General features: G+C 35.5%; 1 protein-coding gene across 3 annotated transcripts in view; it reads right to left on the reverse strand.

Moving 5' to 3' along the window:
* Positions 1 to 26,188, reverse strand: part of LOC145678809 (uncharacterized) — a 289,603-nt gene that overhangs the window by 71,552 nt on the left and 191,863 nt on the right. The window contains exon 3 of one of the 3 annotated variants that reach the window (XM_081749337.1): positions 25,578 to 25,610. The exons of 1 other annotated variant lie outside the window; for it this stretch is intronic. In XM_081749337.1, coding sequence (XP_081605463.1) covers positions 25,578 to 25,585 — 8 coding nt within the window. In that variant the 5' untranslated portion in view covers positions 25,586 to 25,610. Of the gene's footprint in view, positions 1 to 4,085; positions 4,515 to 25,577; positions 25,611 to 26,188 lie in introns of those variants that run through there. One more of the 3 variants, XM_081749336.1, reaches the window with a different exon arrangement.

A 26,188-nucleotide genomic window follows, 5' to 3' on the forward strand; every position in this document is an offset into this window, starting at 1 on the left:
GCCATAGATGTCGAAAGCCCAGAAATCTAATTTCTAATCCTAGTGACGGGCTAACATGGCCATAGATGCCGAAAGCCTAGAAATATAATTTCTAATCCTAGTAACGGGCTAACATGGCCAATGATGCCGAAAGCCTAGAAATCTAATTTCTAATCCTAGTGACGGGCTAACATGGTCATAGATGCCGAAAGCCCAGAAATCTAATTTCTAATCCTAGTGACGGGCTAACATGGCCATAGATGCCGAAAGCCTAGAAATATAATTTCTAATCCTAGTAACGGGCTAACATGGCCAATGATGCCGAAAGCCTAGAAATCTAATTTCTAATCCTAGTGACGGGCTAACATGGTCATAGATGCCGAAAGCCCAGAAATCTAATTTCTAATCCTAGTGACGGGCTAACATGGCCATAGATGTCGAAAGCCCAGAAATCTAATTTCTAATCCTAGTGACGGGCTAACATGGCCATAGATGCCGAAAGCCTAGAAATATAATTTCTAATCCTAGTAACGGGCTAACATGGCCAATGATGCCGAAAGCCTAGAAATCTAATTTCTAATCCTAGTGACGGGCTAACATGGTCATAGATGCCGAAAGCCCAGAAATCTAATTTCTAATCCTAGTGACGGGCTAACATGGCCATAGATGCCGAAAGCCTAGAAATATAATTTCTAATCCTAGTAACGGGCTAACATGGCCAATGATGCCGAAAGCCTAGAAATCTAATTTCTAATCCTAGTGACGGGCTAACATGGTCATAGATGCCGAAAGCCCAGAAATCTAATTTCTAATCCTAGTGACGGGCTAACATGGCCATAGATGCCGAGAGCCTAGAAATCTAATCCCTAATCTACTTTAGTTACATTTCTTAATTTTAACCGACGATATGTACACTCATGTCCAAAATGATTGTCACATATCTATAACTGTCTTCTTGTAAGAATATAATTTGATAATGATTTTGCAGAACACTTTTAATACTGATAGTATGTGTATAATCGAGAAATGTATATTTGAGGCAAATTTCATAGGAAAAGAATTATAAATACGATAATTAGAATGAGTAAAACAAAATGTTGCTAAATGGACAAGAAAGTTTTATTTTTGTTTTATTGTTCTTATTAAATGCTCTTTTGACATGAAATTTGCCACATACATGTCTTTGGCGATTATACACATACTAACATTATAAGAAATACCGGGCGAATTCGTTATCAAATTATATTCCTACAACTACATATTTATAGACATGCGACAATAATTTTGGACATGAATGTACCTATGAGTATCGAAATATAGATACGGTTCTGACACTGATTCTTTTGTTACTGGCAGAGGTTAAATTAACCCAATGATGCTATTCTTTAACCGATGCATTGGTTGACAACTTCCGTTCAACTAACCAGTGACCTAACTAAGGGGAGGCAAACGAAGCTTGTGCCTCGGGCGCCGGATTGGGGGGCGCAAAACTCGGAAAATATTTATTTTCACTATAAGGTAAGGAAAGGAGTTTTAGCAAACTAAAAATCATTTAAAAAATTACCTAACAACAACTTAACAGGACAACAATGACTCACCAACCTTAGGATCATACCCGCAGAGCAAAGTTATCTTTTGAGGACATTGTAAAAACTTTTGCAGCCAAACGAACCCGCAAGTTAGATTTTAATTCTAGTTTTTGTGTTTTAATTTAGCTTACATCGATTTAAGAGATTTGCAAAATTTCCGAGTATAATACTCGAGACAGCTTGACTGTTTGTCATAATTAAATATTCTATTCTAAAACAAACAACTTTTGATTCATTCTACACATATGCAAATCCCGATATGATTCCAAAAATATTTTGATTTGTAATTATTATGACTATAAGACTATAAGAATATGTCAAGCATACTACTCTCAGATTATTTGAGTCGCGTAGCGTAGTCGCTAACGCTCTCACCTTCGGTGCGAGCGTTCCCGGGTTCGATTCCCGGTGAGGGCACTCGGTCGAAAAAATGTAACAGATTTTTCAGACCAGCCACCTTGAATGAGGTTTTCCTGGGTTTTCCTCATACACACCAGGCAAATGCCGGGGTGGTACCTAACTTATAGGTCTCAGGCCGCTTCCTTCCTTCCCTTTCCCCGGATAGTGTGCTCGCCGAAGGACGTCATCCCTCACACGTGACAGGCTAAATGACCTTAGATGCCGAAAGCCCAAAAATCTAAATTCTAAATCCTCTCAGATTATTTGGCAATCAAATACTAATTAGTTTGGTGTTTTATCTTATACTAAAAATTAAAGTATGTACTGCAATTTTGAAATCAAGCATTACCACTTGAAGAGAAAATGGAATAGGAGAATTACTGTGTGATGCCAATATCAGGTGTAATTGGGGAGCGGCGGGTGGCGCTTGAACGAGTTCTTGCCCCAGGCGATAACTAGCATAGTTGCGTCACTGCAACTAACTGCCAACAAGCCGACAATATGAGTTTTTTTGTTTAATGTGTTTTTGGTTTAAATTTTCATTACAACTTCCATTCATGAATATATATATATATATATATATATATATATATATATATATATATATATATATATATATATATATATATATATATATAATTCTTCTTATTGTTATTTGTTCCGTTGTTTTAAACTTACCAAAAGGTGGCACCTCTATTTCTACAATCGATCACATATTATACTTATGTTCTAAAGTTATGGGTTTGATCTCCCAGTCATTTCTCTTTCAAGAGAGCCGTGGCATACAAACACATAACCAATCGGATAAGGATGGGTGTGGTATATAAACAACACCTGAACAGAAAGGATATATGTGGTTTATAAGATTCATTTGCATTTAAGTTGTCAAACAAGTAATTAAATACCCAATCATAAGCTTGAGCAGTTCTTAGGGCGTTCATTTTTTCTCGTATCTGAAGAAAGAATAAGCAAGTCTGCTCCTAAATGGATATTAATTGACAATTTTATGGAGATGTGTAGACTGTGAGGACATTTCAAAACTTTTTATCTCTTTCGAAAACAGCAAATTTATTGAAGTGAAAAAAAAAACAACATTAATGTGTAAGAAGTGCCTGTGTGGGTATACTTGGAATGAATCCAGAGCTAAGTAAGCTGATGTGTGTGGCGAGAAATTTTCTCAGAATTTTGTGGTTATCATCATTCCATAAATTCTCTAATCTTTACTCACTTCATTTTATTATCCTTCTCTTTTAGCTACAGGACATAATCGTAGGACGTTAAGCCAATGATTTTTTGCTTCTTTGACTTGCAAGGGCAAGGCCATATACGAAGGATGTAGCCAGTAACTTTTCTGTTTGGAGGAGAGGTATTTTTGTAGGTGGACATAATCCAAAAGAGGTTTAACATTTTTTTTAGTTATGTTCCAAGTAGTAGAATAACAAGAACTTGTGTTTGGTAGGCAGTGGAAGTACCATTTCATGAAATGAAATGAAATCGCATGTCTTTTAAGCAAAAGTAGACAGATGAGTAAAATAAATGAGTATGAAATAAGTCATGGAATAAGAATGTGAAAGGAAAAAAGGACAGTCCCGAATGAACGTATGGACCAACCACAAATTTACGTGGCAGGGGATTGAACCAGAGATTCCTCGTGCCAGAGACGAGCGCTGAGCTATCCCATTAAATAATCTACCAAAATTTAATAAGCACAAACTCTACAATATTATATCTTACATTTGGGGAAGCCGAATGTTACTGAAGTCCCTTGGCACCCACTACTTTCAAGTACAAAAAAAAAAAAAAAAAGACATTTAGCTTCAATTAATATTAGTACTAGCTAGAAATGCTCGACATCACTACAGAATATATGAATATTTTGAGAAGGAAGCTTTAAATTGATTTGGGATGTCCTAGACCTTAAATTTCTCTTTGTACCTGCATTTCAAGGAAGCATTAAATTGATTTGGGATGTCCTAGACCTTAAATTTCCCTTTGTAGCTGCATTTCGCGTAATAAGCTATCACATGCACTTGTTTCATCAGGATACATTAGCTTCTTCCACACAACTACATATATATACATACAAACCCTAATCCTTGAATTTCAATGTGAACCTACCAGCACCAATTCGCTACATCCTTGCAACCTATCCGGGGTTTCTTCTCTGCTGGGTACACTGTGTCATACATCTCCCGCAGTTGTTAATTTCTCCAGCATCCAATAGAGAAGCCTGCAACACTCAGCATCCTCACCCGCAGTGATCAGAGAATACCGGATAAAAGTCTCTTTTTCTCTCTCTTCTCTTATTTTGAGAAAAGTAAATACGGCTGCGAACTCATACAAAACAAACACACACACTGAATATCACAAAAGGAAGTCAACGAAGAGCGAGGGAATAGTCCCTTGATCCAAGGGCGTTATTTTTCTCACACAAAAGAGCACTTGAAACCCGAGAGACTCCGAGGAGATGCCTTGCCTTTTATCCCGTGCAGAGCACAACAAGGGACAAACGCACGGGACTAATCTCCTCGTTGTCAGCTAACGATTTGCTTCACTCTCGGAGGGGGGCGCCCAGTGTGCGACTCTGCTGACATCTCCCGGCCATGCGGAGAACGAATTGATAGGTAGATCCCTGTCTGGTGCGGCAGCGGGGAAGTAAAGAAGCTTTGCTGCATCCATCCCAAAATATGCGGAGATAATAGTCACGCAGAGAGTGACCCTGGTTCAAGTCCAGGTCCAGACTGGCACGGAGAAAGGAAAATCCAATACACGGCACTAGAGCAGGAAGATAAATTTAAATTCCAAGCTTAGGCTCCTTGCATAATTCCCCTTTGTAGCTAAATTGTAGCTGTGTTTCAATTAATTTAGGTCTGTACATGCAAGGTTCCGGGCATTGCTCACTGAACTGATTGACAATCTAAAAACATTTCTGAGCTAAAATTAAGCTAAATTGTAGCTTAGCCTTTGTGTCAATTTACTCAAGCTTATTTGTTCAGTTTATAGAATTACATCTTTTTTTCTTTTAAATACATTTTAAAAATTTAATATTGCTCTTTATTTTTTGCAATATCAATTCAAAATTTAAGATTAAGCTATTAACAAATTTTTATTGTAGGTACACTTTAAAGTTTTAAGAACCAACAAAGTCAAACTACCATAAAATGGTTAAAATAAGACGCAATAAAATATGTGCAATGTGTTTGCTTTTGTATTTTTTAATATTTTCTTTTTATTACAGTGTACACCTTGTATGGTAGTTGGAATAAAAAATCTTGTATATGGTTGTTGTGAATCTGAACAGTAACACAAGCTACTATAGACAGCAAGAGAGCCCAGCGTTAGGTTATTGATTTTTGGTGATTAATAGGGTGACAATTGCATCCTAACTCTGCTTATTTTCATTTCCTACACTGTTTTAAAAATCATTAACACGCCTTTATCATTGCATTACTTTGCATGTAGAGCTTAAGTATGAGTATAATGTTAAATTTAAGTTTATTTTATTACTTCATTTCATTAGTCAATATAATTGGCCAAGAATTTGGTGTTTTGATGTTATTAAAAAGCATTTATCTAAGCATATTGGAAGAATTAATTGACATGTACAAATGACTGATGTGTATCAAAGTCACATCCACTTATATATATATATATATATATATATATATATATATATATATATATATATATATATATATATATATAATCATAAGTATTCTGCCATTATTGGCAGGTCACTTGCAGCAGCTGAGAAGCTTCCATGCTCTACGGTCCTCCGCTAACCTCTTCGTCTTCGCGTATGATCTTTCTGTGTTTATATCATCCATTAATTGTAGTCTCCTTCGCCATCTGCCTCTCTTTCCCGCCACCATACCCTCTATGACGTCCCTCATGATACAAATTCTTCTTAGGCAATGTCCCAACCAGTTTCTCTCCCTCTTAATAATATCTAAAAGTGTTATTTTCTCTCCCGCCATTTCTAACACACACTCATTCGTTTTCCGCTCGACCCTACTAATTCTTTCCATCCTTCTCCACACCCACATTTCGAAAGCTTCCAGTCGTTTTTCATCACATTTACGTAATGTCCACGTTTCCGCCCCATATAGTACAACACTCCACACGAAGCATTTTATGAGTCTTTATCTCAATTCTCTATTCAAGGTCCTACAAAACAGTTTCTTCCTCCTAAAGGCTTCTTTCGCCATTCTTATCCTTGCTTTTATTTCACGTTCGCACTTCATGTCATTACTAAGAATACCCAAACACCGAAAACTATTCACTTGTTCTATTTGCACCCCTCCCACTTTTATATTTGACACACACCTCTTCGTTCCAATCACTATGGCTTTTGCCTTTTTAACATTTATTTTCATCTCATATTCTTCAAAGCCCATCCTCAGGTTTTCTAAAATTTTACTGATTTCCTTTTCAGATTCTGCAAGAAGCGCCATATCGTCAGCAAATCTTATGTATCTAATCATTCTACCTCCTATCGAAATGCCGTCATCATCATGTAAACTCTTTTTCACTATCTCTTCTAGATATACATTAAATAGTGTTGGCGAGAGGCAGCATCCTTGTCGAACTCCCCTTCCAGTTGCACTCTCTTCCATCAGTTCTTACCCTATCCTAACACTTACTTGTTGGCTCATGTATAAGTTTCTTATGAGTCTTCGATCTTTTTAATCCAACCCTATCTTCTTTAGAACTCCCAACAACAATTCCTAATTCACGCTGTCAAAAGCCTTTTCTAGATCAATAAATACAACATACACGTCTTTCCCTTTTTCTATAAATCTTTCACCGATCGCCCTTAATAATCCAATAGCATCTTTTGTGCCATTGCCTCTTCTGAACCCAAACTGCTCCTCCTCGACATCTTCATTTCTTCCATATAACATTCTGTTCAATATTCGGAGCAGAATTTTAGCTGCATGAGATATGAGACTAATAGTTCTATAATCCTCACACCTCTTTGGGTTCGATTTCTTAGCCATCGGTATCATAATCGTCTTCAGGAGGTCTTTTGGCCACTCTCCTATTTCATATATTCAATTGCATAGTCGGAACATTTCTTTCTTTTTCTTATCTCCCATATTTTTAATGAATTTGATTGGTATATTATCTATTCCGGTTGCCTTTCTATTCCTAATCTCGGATTTAGCCTTTTCAAACTCATCCCGAAGAATACTAAATCCTTTATCATCCTCGCCTATTTCATTTACGCTACACGGCCTATCCCTACCCTCATAGAAGTCTTCAACGTATTCTTTATATCTTCCTATGACATCATTTCTCTCGTTGACTACCTTCCCATTCTTATTTTCTACTGCCATCATAATACCCCTTTGTTTCCTCCGAAATTACATAGATTTCACCTCCTTGTACATTTCCTCATATTTCCCAACTCTTTCTAATTCTTCTATGTTATCGCATTTTCTTTTGTAAAACTCTTCCCTCGCTCTGTTTGTTTCTCTTCGTAATTCATTATTTAACTTTCTGTACATCTTTCTGTCCTCTTCTGTATCAACCTGTTTCCACGCCTTTCTTCTCCTCATTTTCTGCAACATCTGCTCTGTAACCCATGGTTTCTTAGCCGTTTTGTGTTCACGGTAACCTACTGCTTCTTCTGCAGCCTGTTGTAAGTAAAATTTAATATGTTCCCACCGTGTGTTACTACCTGATCATATTCTTTCTTCGTTTGAATATTTTTCTTCGAATTTTTCAACGAAAAGATTTCTTATTTCCTCGTTTTCAACTTTCGAGTATTCAACACTTTGTCGCTTACTTTTCTTCTGCCTACATTTTTCAGTTGAATATCTACTGCGGCCAGCACAAGATTATGATCAGAATATATATATATATATATATATATATATATATATATATATATATATATATATATATATATATATATATATATATATATATATATATATATATATATATATATATATAGGGTGGCCCTAAAGGTAGGTATACAGTACCGTGCTGATCAGCTCATTGCTTTTTATATCCTTTCTTATTGTTATTAATCAGGTATACTTAGTTTCTTTATGATTTGTTGTTTTATGTGTTTTTACATACATCTTAAGAACGGAAGAGCAGAAGCAAATAAACCCATCAACTAGAATGTTATAGTTGATCAATGCAGGAATGCATACCTACTTTTGGTCACCCTGTATATAATCTGTTATTATGCTGTTTATTATATTATAATTATGCTGTTTTATTTGAAGATAAGATTATATTTTCGAATTAAAAAATAAAATGAAATGAAATCTTTAAGTTTTACGTCCCACAGTTATGCCGGTTAGGCTAAAGGAGACGGTGATGATGAGAGATGAGTGAAATGGTGGAATGAAGAAAGTGGGAGGAAACGGGAGAATCCCGAGACAACCCACGAGCACGGTGTTTGTCCATGACAAAGTCCACACGGCTTGAGCTGGGATCGAACCAGGGACGCCAAGCACCGGAGGTGAACGCTCTACCACTAAGCCACCGCGCCCCCTATTTTCGAATTATAGTTAGCTATTTCTAGTATCCTAACATATAATTGACACTATACTCTGAAATGACATTCGGTTCTGAAATTTGGAAGAAGTCTGTATAAATCACGAGATTGATGAATTTATTTTTACGATCTTTGTCAGCAGCAAGAATATGTACAGAACGTCTTTGCAGGACGGGAAGTACACTTTTATTCTGTAGTGAGCTCGGTGCTCTTCCACTAAGACTCGAACCCTAAACAAAAGGTGCACACACTATAGCTACTTTTGTTTGAAGTTCTGCCCCAATAGGACTCTTTTCGAATCGTTGTCTTTCAAAGGAATTTGATTTGCCAAAAACTACTTTTTATATTTAATATGTCTGTCCGTGTGTTAGTCTGGGAGAACTATTTGATGGATCACGAACAATTTTTGCCAAGCTGTATAGGATCAATAGTTAGGAATTAGTTCGTTACTAGAGGTGGTCCATCCAGTTCATCTCAAGATAAGAACAGTCAAAAATCAGTTTCCCATTTATTATTGATATTATCCTTGGGAGTCATTATTGATATTATCCTTACTGGATAGATAACCTGCGGTGTTCTTCAGATTAGCGGGTTAGTATAATGCTCAGGATACAAAATGCTGATCTGCACGTGGAATATAGCGCTAAAATGAAACTACTAAATAAAATGACGTTCTACTCGACAAATCTGGAAATGTATAAACTTTCTCTTTTCAAACATTCATTCATTTCATTAAATTTTGTGGCTGAGGAATTGGATAGGGAGTAAGAGAAAATGGAGACAATTCAAATTTCGATTGTATATATTGTGACAAACCAATCTGCTCTATGTTTCGTACTCTGTATCATCGCTTCTTTTTTCCTTTTATATATTTATTTTAAAAAAAAAATATCAGCTTTTATGCAAAATCCTACGTGATCTACTCGAACAGGGACATAGTATACAGAAATTTGAGACAGTTAGAAGCGTTTAAGCTATTCATTGGAACTTGAACGTACGAGGATGCATTGCGCATTGCGATCTCCTGCAAAACGCCTCAAACTAATCGGCTATGCCCACTGGCTCCATTAGACCAGCGACAAGTAATAGGGAAATGAGAACAGACCGGCTGAATGAATGTGGTTACATTCTCTGTAATGTATAGCTCGTAATGATACTCTAGATGTTCTTTTCTTCTGCATTCCTTGTTACTAGTTACTCTAATAAATCTATCAGGAAAACCATGCGGTAGAGAACACAGCATGGCGAATTATTACTACACGTGATACCATAACATTTTAACGTATGTAGGTATCTTGAACGAGAGATTGGATTTCTAGGTGCGCAGCGAACTCTTAAAAAATAACTGAGGTGTCAAATGTTTCTTTCAGTTATAAATAGATGATTTTCCTGCACTTTTCCCCCTTTTTGGACCCATTATTCCCTCAATTAGTCTCGTCTGTATTATAATTCTATGACTATATACTTTGTTCATGTGGTACATCTGTGGTTATATTGAAGTTTCTTTATATTCAGGGTAGTACATATCAATATCGTATTGTAACTGTTTTAACACTATGACGAATTAAGTGCATTTCTTGTTGTTAGTTCAATAAAGCTGTAATGAAAAATACGGTGGACCCTTTGCACTCTACATATATGTATAATATATGTTCTTAGAGAAAGAATTGTGCAGTTTTGGAGAGCTGTTGCGCAGAAGTGATGGCACTTGGTTGGTTGAATGACACGCTGTTTGTTTGGCAATTCAAATAGTTTGTTCTCATGTCATGAATAACTTACAGGAAGAACAAGTAGCGCCGCAGTGCGGTGATTTTCCAAAATGAGAGAAAGTGCAAGCTGAAACATACATAGAGTATTGAGTGACTTCGTTCAAATAGTCATCTTTAAAATTATCTTCTAGCACGATGGAGCACCTCCTCACTTTCCTCGTATTATTTCACTTCTCCTCGAGTGCTTTGGATGTTCGTTATGGAGATCAGTAGATCGGACTTAAAGGCCCCAATCCTTGTAACCCACATAAGAATTCCAGATCTCATATCATTGGATTCTTGTGTGGTTTCATCAAAGGCATTGTATAACGTGCTGCAATCGATAATGAACCACCTGAAAGCAGAATCAACGTGGCAGTTGTCACTGTTACGCTGGGCACATCCGACAGGGTCTGGTGTGAAATTGATTATAGGGTGGATGTGTGTCGTGCTGCGAATGATGCACACATGGGAACATACTGACATGGAGACGACGAACTTTAATATCTATATATATCTATCTATATATCTGTATCTATATTTATGTCTACATCTATCTATCTATCTATACATACATACAGCGGCGTAGCACACTTTTGCATCCCCCCCCCGCAAAGTATAGAGAAGGGGCCCTAGTTGTAAAGCCGATAAAGTAAGATTGAAGTTCTACTTCTTTAAATCTTTATTCATCGCAAGACTTCGTCCCCCCCCCGCACTGTGGGAGTTGCGGGGGTAGCTGCTACGCCACTGCATACATACATACATACATAAATATATACATACATACATACACACACACACACACACACACACACACACACATATATATATATATATATATATATATATAGTCAAACTATAGCGGATTCTGGCGTCATTACATTTGTTTTAATACTGAATAAATCATTTAAGTTGCCAAACAAAACGAGGAATCATATTCAACCATTCAAGTGTCATAATAGCAGCCTAACTAAATCTCCGTCTACTTTCTCGAAGAACCTGATAGAAGATAAATAACTTAGCAGATCTTCCTTGTTTTGAATTTGAGGGTCGTCCTATGTGGTCAAATAAACATTAGGGAGACACAATTAATATGTCGTTCTTTGGTGTATATTTGTTTTTCAGTGACAAGTAAAGATTTATTTGTCGAGGGAGAAGACAAGGGATTGGGTTCGTTCTTCTAGATTTCAGTGTCCCTGTCTTAAAATGGATATATATATATACACTAAGACGTAAGATAGTGAAATTTTTACATAAGGTTCAAAGTAGCTTTATAAACTCAATTGTGATTTCAATTAATACACTTTACTGTAGAAAGCTACTTTTTCGGGTTTAATCCCTCTGACATCGTTAATCGCGATAAACTAAGTAAAACCAATTAATCACTTGCCCCCGATACTACACATTTTATTATTAAAATTTCCTTTGGAGAAATGACTACTGATCATGCACTACGTTTGAAGTTGCTCGTACTCTTGCCCTTTCCTAACTTATGGTTAATTTAAATTTTAATTCTAGGATATAACTTAGTGCTAAATCTCTGAGTAGGGAAAATGATATTTAAAAAAATAACAGTGTTGCAGTGTACACTACGTGAAGAAGTTTGGTTTCTTACAGTCTCTACAACGTCAACATTTAAGTTTGAATGAAAATGAAAATGAAATCTTTCAGTTTAACGTCCCACGGTTAGGCTAAAGGAGACGGTGATGATGAGAAATAAATGAAATGGTGGAATGAAGAAAGTGGGAGGAAACGGGAGAACCTCAAGAAAACCTACGAGCACGGTGTTTGTCCACCACAAAGTCCACACGGCGCGAGCTGGGATCGAACCAGGGACCCCAAACACCTGAGGTGAACGCTCTACCACTGAGCTACCGCGCCCCCTAAGTTTGAATGAATTTAAGTCTTTTGATTTGTCGAGTAGAAAGTGATTTAGTTTCACTTTAGCATTCTATTCCACGGATTGAAAAAATATTTTTCATCCTGAGAATTATACTAGCCACCAACCTTAACAGCACTGCGGGTAGTCTATCAAGTAAGGATGATATACATAAATACTCTCATAGGAATATATGAGAACCGATTTTTGATTGTCTGTATCTTGGATCAACTGGATAGATCACCTCCATCAATAATCTAGATTCTCAACTTTTGACTCTTGTACACTCTGGCCAAAATCAATGGCCATTCATGAAGTAGTTCTTGCGATTTTATGTCTCCTGACAGACAGAATAAATACGAGGATGGATTGGAAAGTTCGCGGCCTGACTAGGAAAGAAATAATTACTCTATTTTATGTTTGTATACACTAGCTGCACAATTATATCCGTTGATAGTCACTGTGTAAAATTTCATTTCTCTATTGTTTCATGTGAGGAGTTTATAAGGCGCTAAGTCGGCTGAAGTGACGGAAATTTGCTGATATGGAGAAAATCACCAGGACAATACGTGCGTTCACACGTCCCTTGCATTGATGGCAGAAATTCATTCCTGTGGGTTCGAACTGTTGCCACACCCCTCTATTCGCCTGATCTGGCCCCCTCGGACTTTCACTTGTTTAGAAATCTGAACAAGTTTTTGGAGAGTCAGCGATTTTCTTCGGATGCAGAGGTGAAAAGTGCTGTACTGGGAAATTTTGCAAGGCTCTAGGAATCATTTTTTAAAGAGTGGTATAGAACCATTACCGGAGAGATGGTGTAAATGTATCTCGGTCGAGGGGGATTACGTGAAAAAAACGTAACTTATCCAAATATTTTTTTTTTAAATTTTGTAGGTCAGGCTACAAACTTTCCAATCCACCCTCGTATATAAAGGAGTTTTTGATAAAGCAAACACCGCAAAAAACAATATATCCTTTATCTTTTAAAAGATAGAAATCTACCGTGAGCAGGAGATAGCTTATACGTATTGTAATGTTATGAAAATTATGTTTAATGCTGTTTCTAGTAAAAGAATGTATACTAAATCCTTAAAATTTGGGTTCAAAATTTGGGTAAAAGGGTGAAGTTAGGTCTGACAACTTCATAGTAAGACACTTATGCATGTACTCTCAATGTGTAAGATCTTTTTAGTGTGCTTAAGATACATATTAAGACGTATTAAAAACATGATTGTGTGCCATAGGGCAGGTAGTATAGTGCTTGAAAGGAGACAAATAGATTCTTAAAAGAATAATACAAAACTTGGGGTTTATTGCATATGCGTACATAATATATGACCGTCACCAAAATGATAAGAGAGAAATGAATAACATTTAAAGTAAATGAGGATATGGAGAAGATAATAGATAATAGTTTGATTTACCCACAGTTACAGATTCTCGTTCTTATGTTAAGACTGCCATATGCGTATTTCATTGTAATAACGGACAGAGTTTATGGTTGCGTACTGAAACTTGGCTGAAGTTCATGATTAGGCACAGTCAATTGACAGCTGAGTCTGCACACCACTAACGCTAAGATTGTAGAACGCCACTGTAAACGATGTTGTGCGAATGCGTTGAGGTTGAGTTGTGATTGCAATGTGACGATTTTTGTAAGATTTTTAAAGTATATATATTTATTTTCCATACTTTCATTTTTTTATTTCGGATTTGAGAAAATAGGATTGTTCATTTTCTCCTGTGAAAGTCTTTCGTGTTTACAATATTTGTTTTTAACTTTCACTATTTTTACCAGGATGTTTTTCGATATTTTATTTAAAATATTTCACTTTTACTAGTTTATTGTTTGGGTTCCCCGAGAGATTAAGAAAATACTTCAGTTTTTAATATCACAAAATAAAAGAATGTTTTAATATTTAGAAATAAGCCTCTACATTGATAGTGACCACGTTTGACTGTCAAGAGGAAAACTAACTATCGCAACACTCAAATAGAATAAACTGCAATAACTGACAGAACAAATGTGTCAGTGTAATTTTATGACTGAACTGATTATATGGTGAATGTCATTTGTTCTTCATGTTTGAAAAAGACAACGCCAATGTGACCACAAAAAAAAAAAAAAAAAAAAAAACTTTTGTATGAGGGAGAGAAACTGAAACCCAGAACTATCTTTTCCTGAATTCTGGACTAATTAAAGAATGAGGAAGGATTTTTGTTTATGTAATCTCCAACTCAGTATAAATATTTTCTCGGTGAGGAAGAAACAACGTAGGATTGTGATGTAAGCAATGCTATCCTGATATAAAGAGTGCGGTGTGTGTCAAAGAGTTCATTGAGTAATAATGTCAAAATACTTTCCTCAAACAAGTCATGATTGAAGGGAAATCCGTATATTTCCCTATTCATTGCAGTTATCATGTTTACAGTGAAAAGCAAACAAAATAAGAACTGAATTTTTCCTGACGACGTGAGTTTAGTAAGTGTTCTCAACCAGATAAAGATATTGACATCCAACGTTTCGAATGCAGACATTGCATTCATCTTCAGGAATTGTGATGAGGAGAAAGATATTGACATTCAACGTTTCGAATCCAGACATTGCATTCATCTTCAGGAATTGTGATGAGGAGAAAGATATTGACATTCATCGTTTTGAATCCATACATTGCATTCATCTTCAGGGATTGTGGTGAGGAGAAAGATATTGGCACCCAACGTTTCGAATGCAGACATTGCATTCATCTTCAGGGATTGTGATGAGGAGAAAGATATTGACATTCAACGTTTCGAATGCAGACATTGCATTCATCTTCAGGGATTGTGGTGAGGAGAAAGATATTGGCACCCAACGTTTCGAATGCAGACATTGCATTCATCTTCAGGGATTGTGGTGAGGAGAAAGATATTGACATCCAACGTTTCGAATGCAGACATTGCATTCATCTTCAGGAATTGTGATGAGGAGAAAGATATTGACATTCAACGTTTCGAATGCAGACATTGCATTCATCTTCAGGGATTGTGATGAGGAGAAAGATATTGGCATCCAACGTTTCGAATGCAGACATTGCATTCATCTTCAGGGATTGTGATGAGGAGAAAGATATTGGCATCCAACGTTTCGAATGCAGACATTGCATTCATCTTCAGGGATTGTGATGAGGAGAAAGATATTGGCATCCAACGTTTCGAATCCAGACATTGTATTCATCTTCAGGGATTGTGATGAGAAAACCAAAGACGTATAGTGACTATTTAGAGTGGAGCTATCAATGGGGAGTTGTGATTGTCTGAGGAAAATACTGGCTCCTGATTGGCTGTTGTGGCAACAATAAATAGCTTTGTTGAACGCCTATTTTCTGTGAAACACCTGTATTGAATATCACGTTTTAACAGCTTTCTGATTTGTGACTTTAGTAACATCATGTTCTGGAACTTTTTTTTGGCAGACTTTTTAATATGTGAGTGAATTTCAATTTTTTTATATGAAGTAATTGCTTTTGATATGGTTTGTATGAATGTTTATATTTTAAATTTGCATATTTTTTTTCCAAAATTTTGTATACCTTTAGTTTACAAACAAAATTGCATTTTAAAAACCAACATTTTGCACCTAAAATTTCTAGCTCTAGTTATTAGTTTGTTTAATAAAATTTTTCAGATAATATCTGAACGCTTTTTAATGTTGAAATATTCATAATTATCTTCACGTTATTCACTAAAATTAAAAAAAAAAAACTATGACTGTGTGTGTGAGAAGACCCTTAAGCTCTGATTAGAACAACAAAAATGGCTCATGGTCGATTAGTAGTGGTAGCTGTATGGGCTATTAGCTAGGGTTCATATATTTAAAAAAATAAATTTTCGATTTGAATAATACGAGACACTTTTCTATCAAAATTACATAGTATAGTATAGATTTTTTGTAAGAACACACATTTTTTGGTATTTATAAACGGCAAATGAAATAATATAACTAATTTGGACTCACAGCAAATCAATGACATATCAAGTAACTCATTACCTTTTTCACTAGTGTCACTATTCTCGCAATTTAACAGTATTACTAATTGGCATGACATTTTTATGAAGATATCTATACAGGGTGTTTCAAAACAACACCGACAACGTTTGGTAGGTGATTCCTGACACCAAGAAAGACAAAAAAGTATAGACCACCCTTGGTGCACAAATGCTTCCTTTCGGAGTTATAACTTCCGAAAACATGAAAGAGTGAACTTTAAAGGGCCATAGCTCCAAAACTATGGGACCTACCGTAGTCGGATCAAGACTTTACTGAGGAACTAATATGTGTTCTACCCAAAAATACATGTTTCAGAATCCTAAGGTACTCACGAAGCAATTTTTACAGAGGAAGTTTGGATAGGGGCATATAATTTAAAGCACTCTCCAACTACCTCTATACAACTTGTTGCGAAAGTACAACAGGATTCTGAAACTTGGAAACTGGGATAGGAAACATGCTAGTTCCTAAGTGAAGTCTTGACACGACTACAGTACGTAACATAGTATTGGAGCTATGGACCTTTAAAATTCTTTTTCTTTTTTTTTTCGTGTTTTCAGCAGCCTATTATAACTCCGAAAGGAAGCATTTGTGCACCCAGGTTGGTCTATACCTTTTCTCTTATCTTCGTATCAGGAATCACTTCAGAAACGTTGTCGGTGTTGTTTTGAAACACCCTGTAGATTTCTTGACAATTACATGTTTTTAATTTAAAAATAAGGAACAACTCCGTAAATTGCGAAACGTATTTTACAAGCTCTACCCTTAACTGCATATATATATATAATTTAGTTGAATTAATTATTTTTCAAAATTTTGCAGACAAAATGTCCGAAGTGGAGATGAAAAATCTTCCACTGCTTATCTCATAATAATCCTCTCTCCAATAAAATTGAAATAGATGCACAAATTCGTGTGATATTTGACATAGCACTCTATCTAGTTGTAATTTGACGTAATACTGCCAAAAGCTGCAATTTATCCGTAAAGTACACGAGACTTAGCTTTAATCTTTAGTGAAATAACAACTAACGTTTTTTTTTTTTTTAACCTGTCATTGACGTCATTTGATCCCCTCATATATCCCTTTTAAATCATGCATCAATTCACATCAGAAAAGCAGCGCTAATTGGAATGTCGGAACTTGTGGTTAATTGTCACGAGAGAAACTGGTTTTTGTTTCATTCATTATTCGGGCTCCCCGCACTCGTCGAATGAATGAGTTGAAAAAATCGCTAACCCTTCTGAAAAATCTATTATGTTGAAACAGTGACGTCACTTTAGCTGCAGTGTGGATGACGTAATAGAAAACATCCATCCACTGATCTCTCTGTTCTGTTTAGTCAATACACTTGTTCTGTGTGCATCTGTTCCAATGTTCTCTCTCTATTTTTTTTTCCTTTTCCTGGATGAAATGAAGCATCTGAGTGTGAAGACATAAAACAAACTGAGGAGAACAGGTGTCTCGTACATCCTCTACACTGAAACCCACTTCCCTTTTCATTTCACCAGGCGTTTTGTCATGGAAGCATGAGAACATGTCATCTGATGATTCGGTCTTTTAAACATACAAAGATATTCACACACACATGTGGTCAACTTAGAGGATTGAACACAGACAACTTCTATACACTGTCTGAGGCTATCATGTGTCATATCCTTTTACCTCCGCAACATATTGGATTGCAGTGCAGAAGTATTCAATGATCATGGCTTCCGTTTATAATTTTTTTTTAGTATATCATCAATTGTATTGTCAAATCTCTAGTGATCACTTATTTAACCACGTTTCTTCGCTAATCTCTTCGCTTGACATTTTTTTTCATATAGGTCTCCAATTGCTATCTTCATCTTCCTCTCTCCCTATACCTTCTACCATATTTCTAAATAGGACAATGTCTTCTCAAACAGTGTCTTACCCGATTTCTTTACTTTTGCTTGTGTTTTTAATATTTCCAGTATTATTCCTATGACTCTATCTTTCGTCCTTCATTTAATTTTCTAAATAATACTAATACTACTGCTAATAATAATAATAATAACGACATTATATATATATATAAAACCCAATCTACACAACTTATCCAATCGCGATCAACTAGACATGATAATAGACTTTAACTTGCTTATACTCAGAAAAATCAGTTATCCGGACAGCGGTATATTGTACAGCGGGGGACACTTCTAAATGGTACAGCCATATGGAGATTTACGGCTAAGGTGTACCATTTAGAAGTGTCCCCTGCCGTACAAATATACGGAATTCTTATGTTTACAACGGAAATCAGTACGGAGCATACGTTATCCATATGCTACATGTGCACTGCCCTTAGATGTTACGTCATGCCGTTGCAGGATATCTGACGTGTAAGAGTCATCCGGATGTTGCATACTTATACGTATGTTACATACGTCAGCTATATGTTACATACATAAATCTGTATGTGAGATCCTGACTACCTATATAAAGTTGTTTCGTTCGTACGAAAAGTACTGTCCCCTTCAGAGGAGAATACAAGTGCGGGGTGACGAAGCGGGGAGCAGAGGGTATAGTTGTTGCCCTCTGAAAAGTTTTACGATAGTTTATTATTCTCCAAAAGCAAACTTTTTTTCAGAGTTGCCAGGTATATGGTGAATGCCATTTTTGTGTAGAAATCCAAAGAAATGTTCCCTTCTGATCATTTGGAGGGAGGAGATGTTATAAATCAAGCTTTTATAGCTTGATTTATAGCATCTATAGCATGATTTATAGCATAATACTAACTTTTTTCAGTCTCGATACTTCCATAGTCAGAAAATAAAATTAAGAATCAATTTACCTCGCATCACCATTGAATTTATATATCTTGCAGCTAGCATTCATTATCGACTCGAACAACTTTATTATTATTATTATCTCATATTTTGGTTTAAAGTAGTTTGGAACTTAAAAATTTGACAGGATCTGTGATTACTGTCCTTCTTGGTGATTACCCGTTTGTTAATTTCGTAGCTTTCTTCCTGAAGAAGAATATCATCATGGTTTATTACCTAAAGGAATTAGCTGTTATTCTTAGTTCCCAAAACTTTCTTACAGCACTTACGAACATTAATGATGAAAATGCAAATCGGGATAATTTATACAAAACTGAAGGGTAGTTACTGGGATACATATAGTATGTAGTTGAAACATGAATGCAAATGTTTGCTTTTGATTGGTCAAAGCAGGAAATTGTCAACAAATGTTTATCTTGTCGGTGTAACAGCTGCCTACAGTTTTTAAAGGAAGTTTTTCCAAACATTTAAAAAAAAAAACAGTTTTAGTTTTGTTAACAAAATTTCAATAAGTAATTGTCAATGGTTACTCAAAATATAACTTCCTTTCTTTTTTAGTATCGTATCGAGATACTTGTAATTACCGTTATGAAACAACTATCCAACAACTTACCATCGTGAGCGATTTGATCCAAAATTATCCATTTCAGTTGCAGTTATGCTTGGCTAATAAGGGCAAATTTAGGGGCACTTGATCAGATTTGACTCGGAATCTGAACAAATTTCACACTGATTAAAATTATATACATATTAATAGAAATACTTATCAGGCATACAAACAAGCAGTAGAATTTAGTAATAAACGGAATGAGACATTCTGAAAGATTAGTGAAAAACAGAAATTAAAAAACTCGAGCAGAAACAGAAAGGTAACAATCAAATGATATTTCTGTTCATACTCTAAATATATGCCCTTTAACGTACAAACTATATATTTACTAACATTCGGATATAAGAAATAAATTACAAATTAAGAGTACTTTTTAAAAATGCTCACTTTTTAAAGGATGAACAAAGAAGGATTAAGAATGGAATACAATCCAAGCAATTACAATTACATACATTATAACCACCCCACCCGCAGGAATAAAAAAATCTTTCTTTAATTTCAGCCATCATATCTTAAATATATTCCTCTTTATCTTAAATATAATATACACTACTTTTTTCGATTATGGAGTGGTGCTTTGTTGATGATTAACGAAAAGTAATTAGAAAACTTTTTCGAGTTCATCTTTTTAGGTTATGTTGTTTCAGTTTGCGGCTCACATAAAACCAAAGAGTTCTTCAACTCTAGACTAAATCATAACTAAAGGGAAAGGCTAGGCCGGTAGCCAGACCAAAAATGTATGGGGGGGAGGGTAGAAATTACGGAGGCCCGATCCAACCATATTATAGTTCAACTACATATTATAGTTCATTTGCAAACCTACCGTGAACATTTTAGGGGTCCGGCCCTCCTAGACCCCCTTGGATAAGTGTAAAATAACTAAGAGGAACTTACGATAGAGCAAAACCCGTGCAACGATCTGACGGCCAGCTATGTCTAATAAGTGCAATAAAAAGAGTTCTCTAAAGAACTTTCTTACCACACGACCGGGATCAAGACACTTTTTTTTGGGGGGGGGGGGTCTTAGAAAATTTTTTGCATTTATCTATTTCAATTGCGTCATAATGCTTTTATGGATAATAGATTTAGCTGAGGACATTATTATTAATTAATATTCTTATGTATAAGTTCATATGTAGAAAGGTGAGAAAACTTGCGATTGTTGGACATCAAAATGCCACTAGACTAAACTTCACGTTGTTTCCTTTGTTGGCATCTTGCACGTATACTTTTATCTCAAGTCTAAATACCTGCTTACATTTTATGGCATAAAATGAGGAAGAAAGTGGTTCAAGCTTTTCTAAGTGTCGGTCCCAGTATTTGTCTGATATGAAAAAGGAAAACAGGAAGAGTTTGGGCATTTGGTATCCAACATAGAGGCGGGATCTCGGTCAAATGAAACGAAAAAGTTGCAGTTAGTATTCTTAGTTTTTTCTATATTGTAGGATACTTTCTATGGATGAATTGTCAATAAGTGAGAAGATAATCCTTTATCTTGAAGCACGAATGGATACACACTTAAAAAAGTTCACTGGGAGGACTTAAAACGAGTTCTAAATTATCGTGAAATGAGAGTATTCTTTACAAATGTGAACCAGTAGCCATGTGATAAATGTGAAACAGATTGTGTCAAGTGCCATGTTGAGAATGGACAATGCACACACGTAACACTATCTGCCCTTCCTTTGCTTCGTTTTCTCTAATACCCTTCCATTTCAAGAAATAGTGTTAGTCGTGTGTTTGTATATATAAGACTGGCCACCCTGAAAAAAAATCTTCACAGCCGGGAGTGGGTGGAGAAACTCAGCTGGAAGGGTCGCGAAGATCGAATTCCGTAGACTTGCAACCTCCTGAGATGCGGATATTACGTTTATTGGGAACGCTTATACGGAAAGTACGTATAAAATATATCTTTTCAGTTATAGGGTCGACGTTTGCTGTACATTAAGTCCAAACACTACAGGATTTACGCATGTAACCTACGTTTTACTTACGCCACATACGTTCTTTTCTCAGTGTACTAAACGTCTTAATAATAATAATAATAATAATAATAATAATAATAATAATAATAATAATAATAATAATAATAATAATAATAATAATAATAATAATAATAATAATGATGTGTATCTTTCAACAGCTTTTCGCATAGAAAAGAGACGACTACAACCACCAAATTTTGTATACAGATAAATCTAATCACCTATGAAGCTGTTTTCTTGATTTTCGGCTGGGGGATTGGCGGGGGTCAAAAGGTATGATCAGTACGGATTGTTTCTGTCTTACTTGTATTTTTATATGCAACCACCATTACATTTTTGTTATGTGGCTTGCATAACAGTAGAGGATAAACACCCAGAGAATGGAATGCTTGTGGTTATATTTATTTAAGAACATTCTTGTTCTCTTGATGCAGGTTCTGAACTAATTAAGAAACGACGGATGCTTAGAGCTAGTGTATTTTTTCCTTTTGGGCACCTTTGGCTCCCAAATAATGGGCCGTACGAAGGTGGACTTTGGATCTTATTAAATTTTCGCAAAAAAAAAAAAATCACTGATTGGTATTGTTTAGAAAATAATTAGGCGGAAATATATCAAACAAACTTCTTAAACGTTAATTTGAGATGAAACTTCAACATGTTAAACACTAAGTGAATACAGTTTGTACTTGGAGTAGAGATTTGCTAACCTCATACATCAACCATCTTACATTATTTGGTTGTTCATACGCGAAATCGTTTGGTGTAAAGCCAGGAGATTACTTCATAATTTTAACAGATTGTCGACAATAATCATACATGCTACATGCAACTTTATTCGAGTACGTATTCGTGGCCCCGTGTGGCGTAGTCGCTAACGCTCTCGCCTTTGGTGCGGGCGGTCCCAGGTTCGATTCCCGGTGGGAACACTTGGTCGAAAACGTGTAACAGCTTTTTAAGGCCAGCTATCTTGAGTGAGGATTTTGTCTGGGTTTCTCTCATTCATACCAAGCAAATGCCGGACTGGTACTTACCAAAATGGTCTCAGGCCGCTTCCTTCCCAAATCCTTTCTTCCTTCCCTTTCATCAGATTGTGTACTCGCCAAGGGACGTCATCTCTCATATACGTGATGGGCTAAATAGCCTTAGATGCCGACAGCCCAGAAATCTAATCTCTAATCGAATACGTATTCGTTTTTTTTAGAGGTTAATGTATGTTATTTCCTTGCAGTTTGTTAATGTTTCATTTCATACTAGGCAGTTACATAACTTAAAATACACTATTCACAAATTTTTATGATGGTGTCGTATTCAAGGCAAATTTCCTGAAGAAAGTTAAAAGAAACGAAAAATATATGAAAACTGTAATGAAAATAGTCTGTTCAAAATTTCTCCCATTTTTTATATTAAAAAATATTCTAACATTAATATAGTATTGAAAGATATTTGTAATTATGACAGAACTAGGAGAAATTTGAACATATCTTTAGATGATGATGAGAACATAACGCGGCGCGATTGTTTCTGTAGAATCTCTTGAGTAGGAGTAAGAATAACAAAAGAAGATCGGCTTGCGTTTGAGTAACTTCAATATTTGGCAGGCAGCTTCACTCAACCAAAATTAGCAACTGCGAAGAACTATTAAACGTAACTGAAGCATGAAACTGGCCACTATATCCCGCTTGTGCGGAGAGCCACAAAGAAAAAAGTGCATTGTACCGCAACCAGAATTTCCATAATGTTTTCGTGTAGTGGTTCTAACTACCCTTTGTCTTAAGTGCAGGTATGAATTAGCAAGTACTAGGTAATAAAGTGCATTAAATGTAGCAAAATTATTGAAGCAAATATCGAACGGGAAAACAATTACAATACAGTAGCATTTTTGAGAATACTGTCACAAATAGAGACGAATTATTGTGTGCAGTGTATCTTTTTTTTTTAAGATACGGAGAATTTTATGTTGAAATAAAACACAAAAAAATGGTTTTAATATCCATGAAATTAGCTTTATTTGACAGTCATCTTTATGACATTAATGTTTGAATATTACTTCGGCCATATGGCCACTGCGGCTGGCGCGTACATGGCATAATCTGGAGATCCAATTTCAACATACTCTTCGCAGTAAATCAGGCCGTATTTCGGCAATAACGCGTCGAATTTTGGCTTTCAAGATCTCAATTTTTCTGGTTCCTCGGAGCAGACATGCAACTTCACATGTTCCTAGAGAAAATAATTTAATGGCGTCAAATCGTACGAACGAGGTGGCCAGTTAACTGGTCCATTTCGTGAAATTAATCGTTCGTCAAATGTTTCTTTCAGTACATTAATTTTGGCGCTGTGATACATGTGGCACCATTCTGCTGAAGCTACATCTTTGAAACATTAATGTCTTTCAATTCAAGCACGAAAAGGTTACTAATCATGTCTCTGTACCGCTCGTTGTTGACTGCAATGTTCTGACAGTATCACTTTTGAAGAATATGGACCAATGATTACACCATCAATCGCTTGTTGTGTCCGCATTGTCTTACGGGATGCGTATTATCGTTTAGAGTACACGTATTGCGAAAACGATACATAGTTTCTCGTATTAATCGCTCTGATGAACGATTATGAGCACCCTAAAACGCACTTAATGCCCGATGAGTTTGTCGAATTAAAGCATAGTTTTCAAAATAAATTTTCACAATTTGCAAATGTTGCTCCGGCGTGAGTCTATTCCATGATGAATTGTCAAACCAAACTAACGTCAAAATAATCGAGATCTGTAATATTAGCTGTCACAGAAAACAGTGTTGCCAGTTTAAAGTTTTCCGCCTATAAATAAACACCCTTCTGTTATACTAACTAACTAACTAACTAACTCTATGGCCTATGGAACCTGGAGGTTCAATGCCGCGTTCACAAAAGCTCTCCACTGACTTCTATCCTTAGCCAATTGGATCCAGTTTCTACTTTGTATTCCTATCTCTGCGAGATCCATCTTAATATTGTCCTCCCATCTGCGCCTAGGTCTTCCTAATGGTCGTTTACCGATTGGTTTTCCAGTCAAGACTTTGAAAGCGTTTCTACTTTCTTCCATTCTAGCTACATGACCTGCCCACCTAAGCCTCCTAGACTTGACGACCCTAACAATGTTGGGTAAACCGTATAAATTATGTAGTTCCTCGTTATGAAGTTTCCGCCATTCCTCATTCCCGTTCCTCTTGGGTCCGAATATTCGTCTCAGGATCTTGTTTTCAAATACTTTCAGTCTATGTTCTTCCCTCAGAGTAAGTGACCATGTTTCGCAACCATACAGAACAACAGGAACGATTATAGTTTTGTATATTTTAAGTTTCAAATTTCTCGACAAAATTCGGGACGACAATTGATTTTGGACCGAATAGTAATACGAATTCCCTGCTTTTAGTCGACATTTAATTTCTTCGTGAATATGATTTTCGTCTGTTAATATTGATCCTAGATATTTGAAAGTATCCACTTTATCAAAAATATTATTTAATATTTTAATGCATCCACAATTTGCAGTATTACGGTCCCGACGCACTTCCATGTATTTCGTTTTCTCTGCATTTACTCTGTTATACTAATTATTCATAATCTTATCAACCAAGTATTAAACTACATTGCAAGCTTGTCCAATCATATGTTACTCTTGGGAATATCAATACCGCCATTTTCCTTAAATTTACCTCTATAATATACATATAGTCTAGTGTTCCAAATAAATCAAAAATTTATATATTGATTCATTGGTTCAGTGTTACTTGAAATAAACGAATCTAAACTACAACATCATTAAAAGTGATAATTAAAACGTTACTTCATTAGAATGTGAATACTAGCGTACCAGTGGCTTTGCTTCTAAGAAAAAGAGTGTACCAAAGCTGCATAGACAAAGCAAATGTTACAAAATTAAAATCTATTATGACATAAGTATTGTATTTTAATTACATAAAAATATATTTATAAAGCCGGGTGAAAGTGGTAAAAAATTAATGTATGGAAAATAAATTAAACTTACCGACACATATTCTAATCTCGAGCCGTCATATGACTGCAAAATAATAATAATAAACTAGAAATTCTACATCTACATAATTTAAAATATATATTTAAAAAATGAATAATTACATATTATGGAGACTTTATTATTTACAAATGATCTATTAAAATTATTATTACTAATAAAATAAATTATTAGTTCTAATAAATTAGTACTAAACTTAATGAAATTATTAGTTCTATGGCTGATAAAAGAGGCACAAATAAAATACTGTATTTGTTATTACGTACGAAATATAAAATATTATTACATTATCTAAATCAGCATAAAAGAATATTATTTCATAATTTTGAATCCACAGAAAGAAATACCGTTTTATTAATACAGCTTCTACTTTGCTATAAAAACCGAAAATGTATTTTTTTAACGTTATTTTTAAAAAAATTAAAGTAAATGCTTCTTTTTAATGCAGTGACATATCACTAAATAAATTATGATTCACAAATCGCTTGACAAAAGTACATGTCAATCCTGATACTAAATAAATATGCAATGGATTTTAGGATTTAGATTTCTGGGCTTTCGGCATCTATGACCATGTTAGTCAGTCTCGTATGAAGGATGACGTC

Source organism: Thermobia domestica, chromosome 2 (assembly GCF_964235325.1).
Source record: "Thermobia domestica chromosome 2, izTheDome1.hap1.1, whole genome shotgun sequence".
In the NCBI taxonomy this organism is placed as follows: Eukaryota; Metazoa; Arthropoda; class Insecta; order Zygentoma; family Lepismatidae; genus Thermobia; species Thermobia domestica.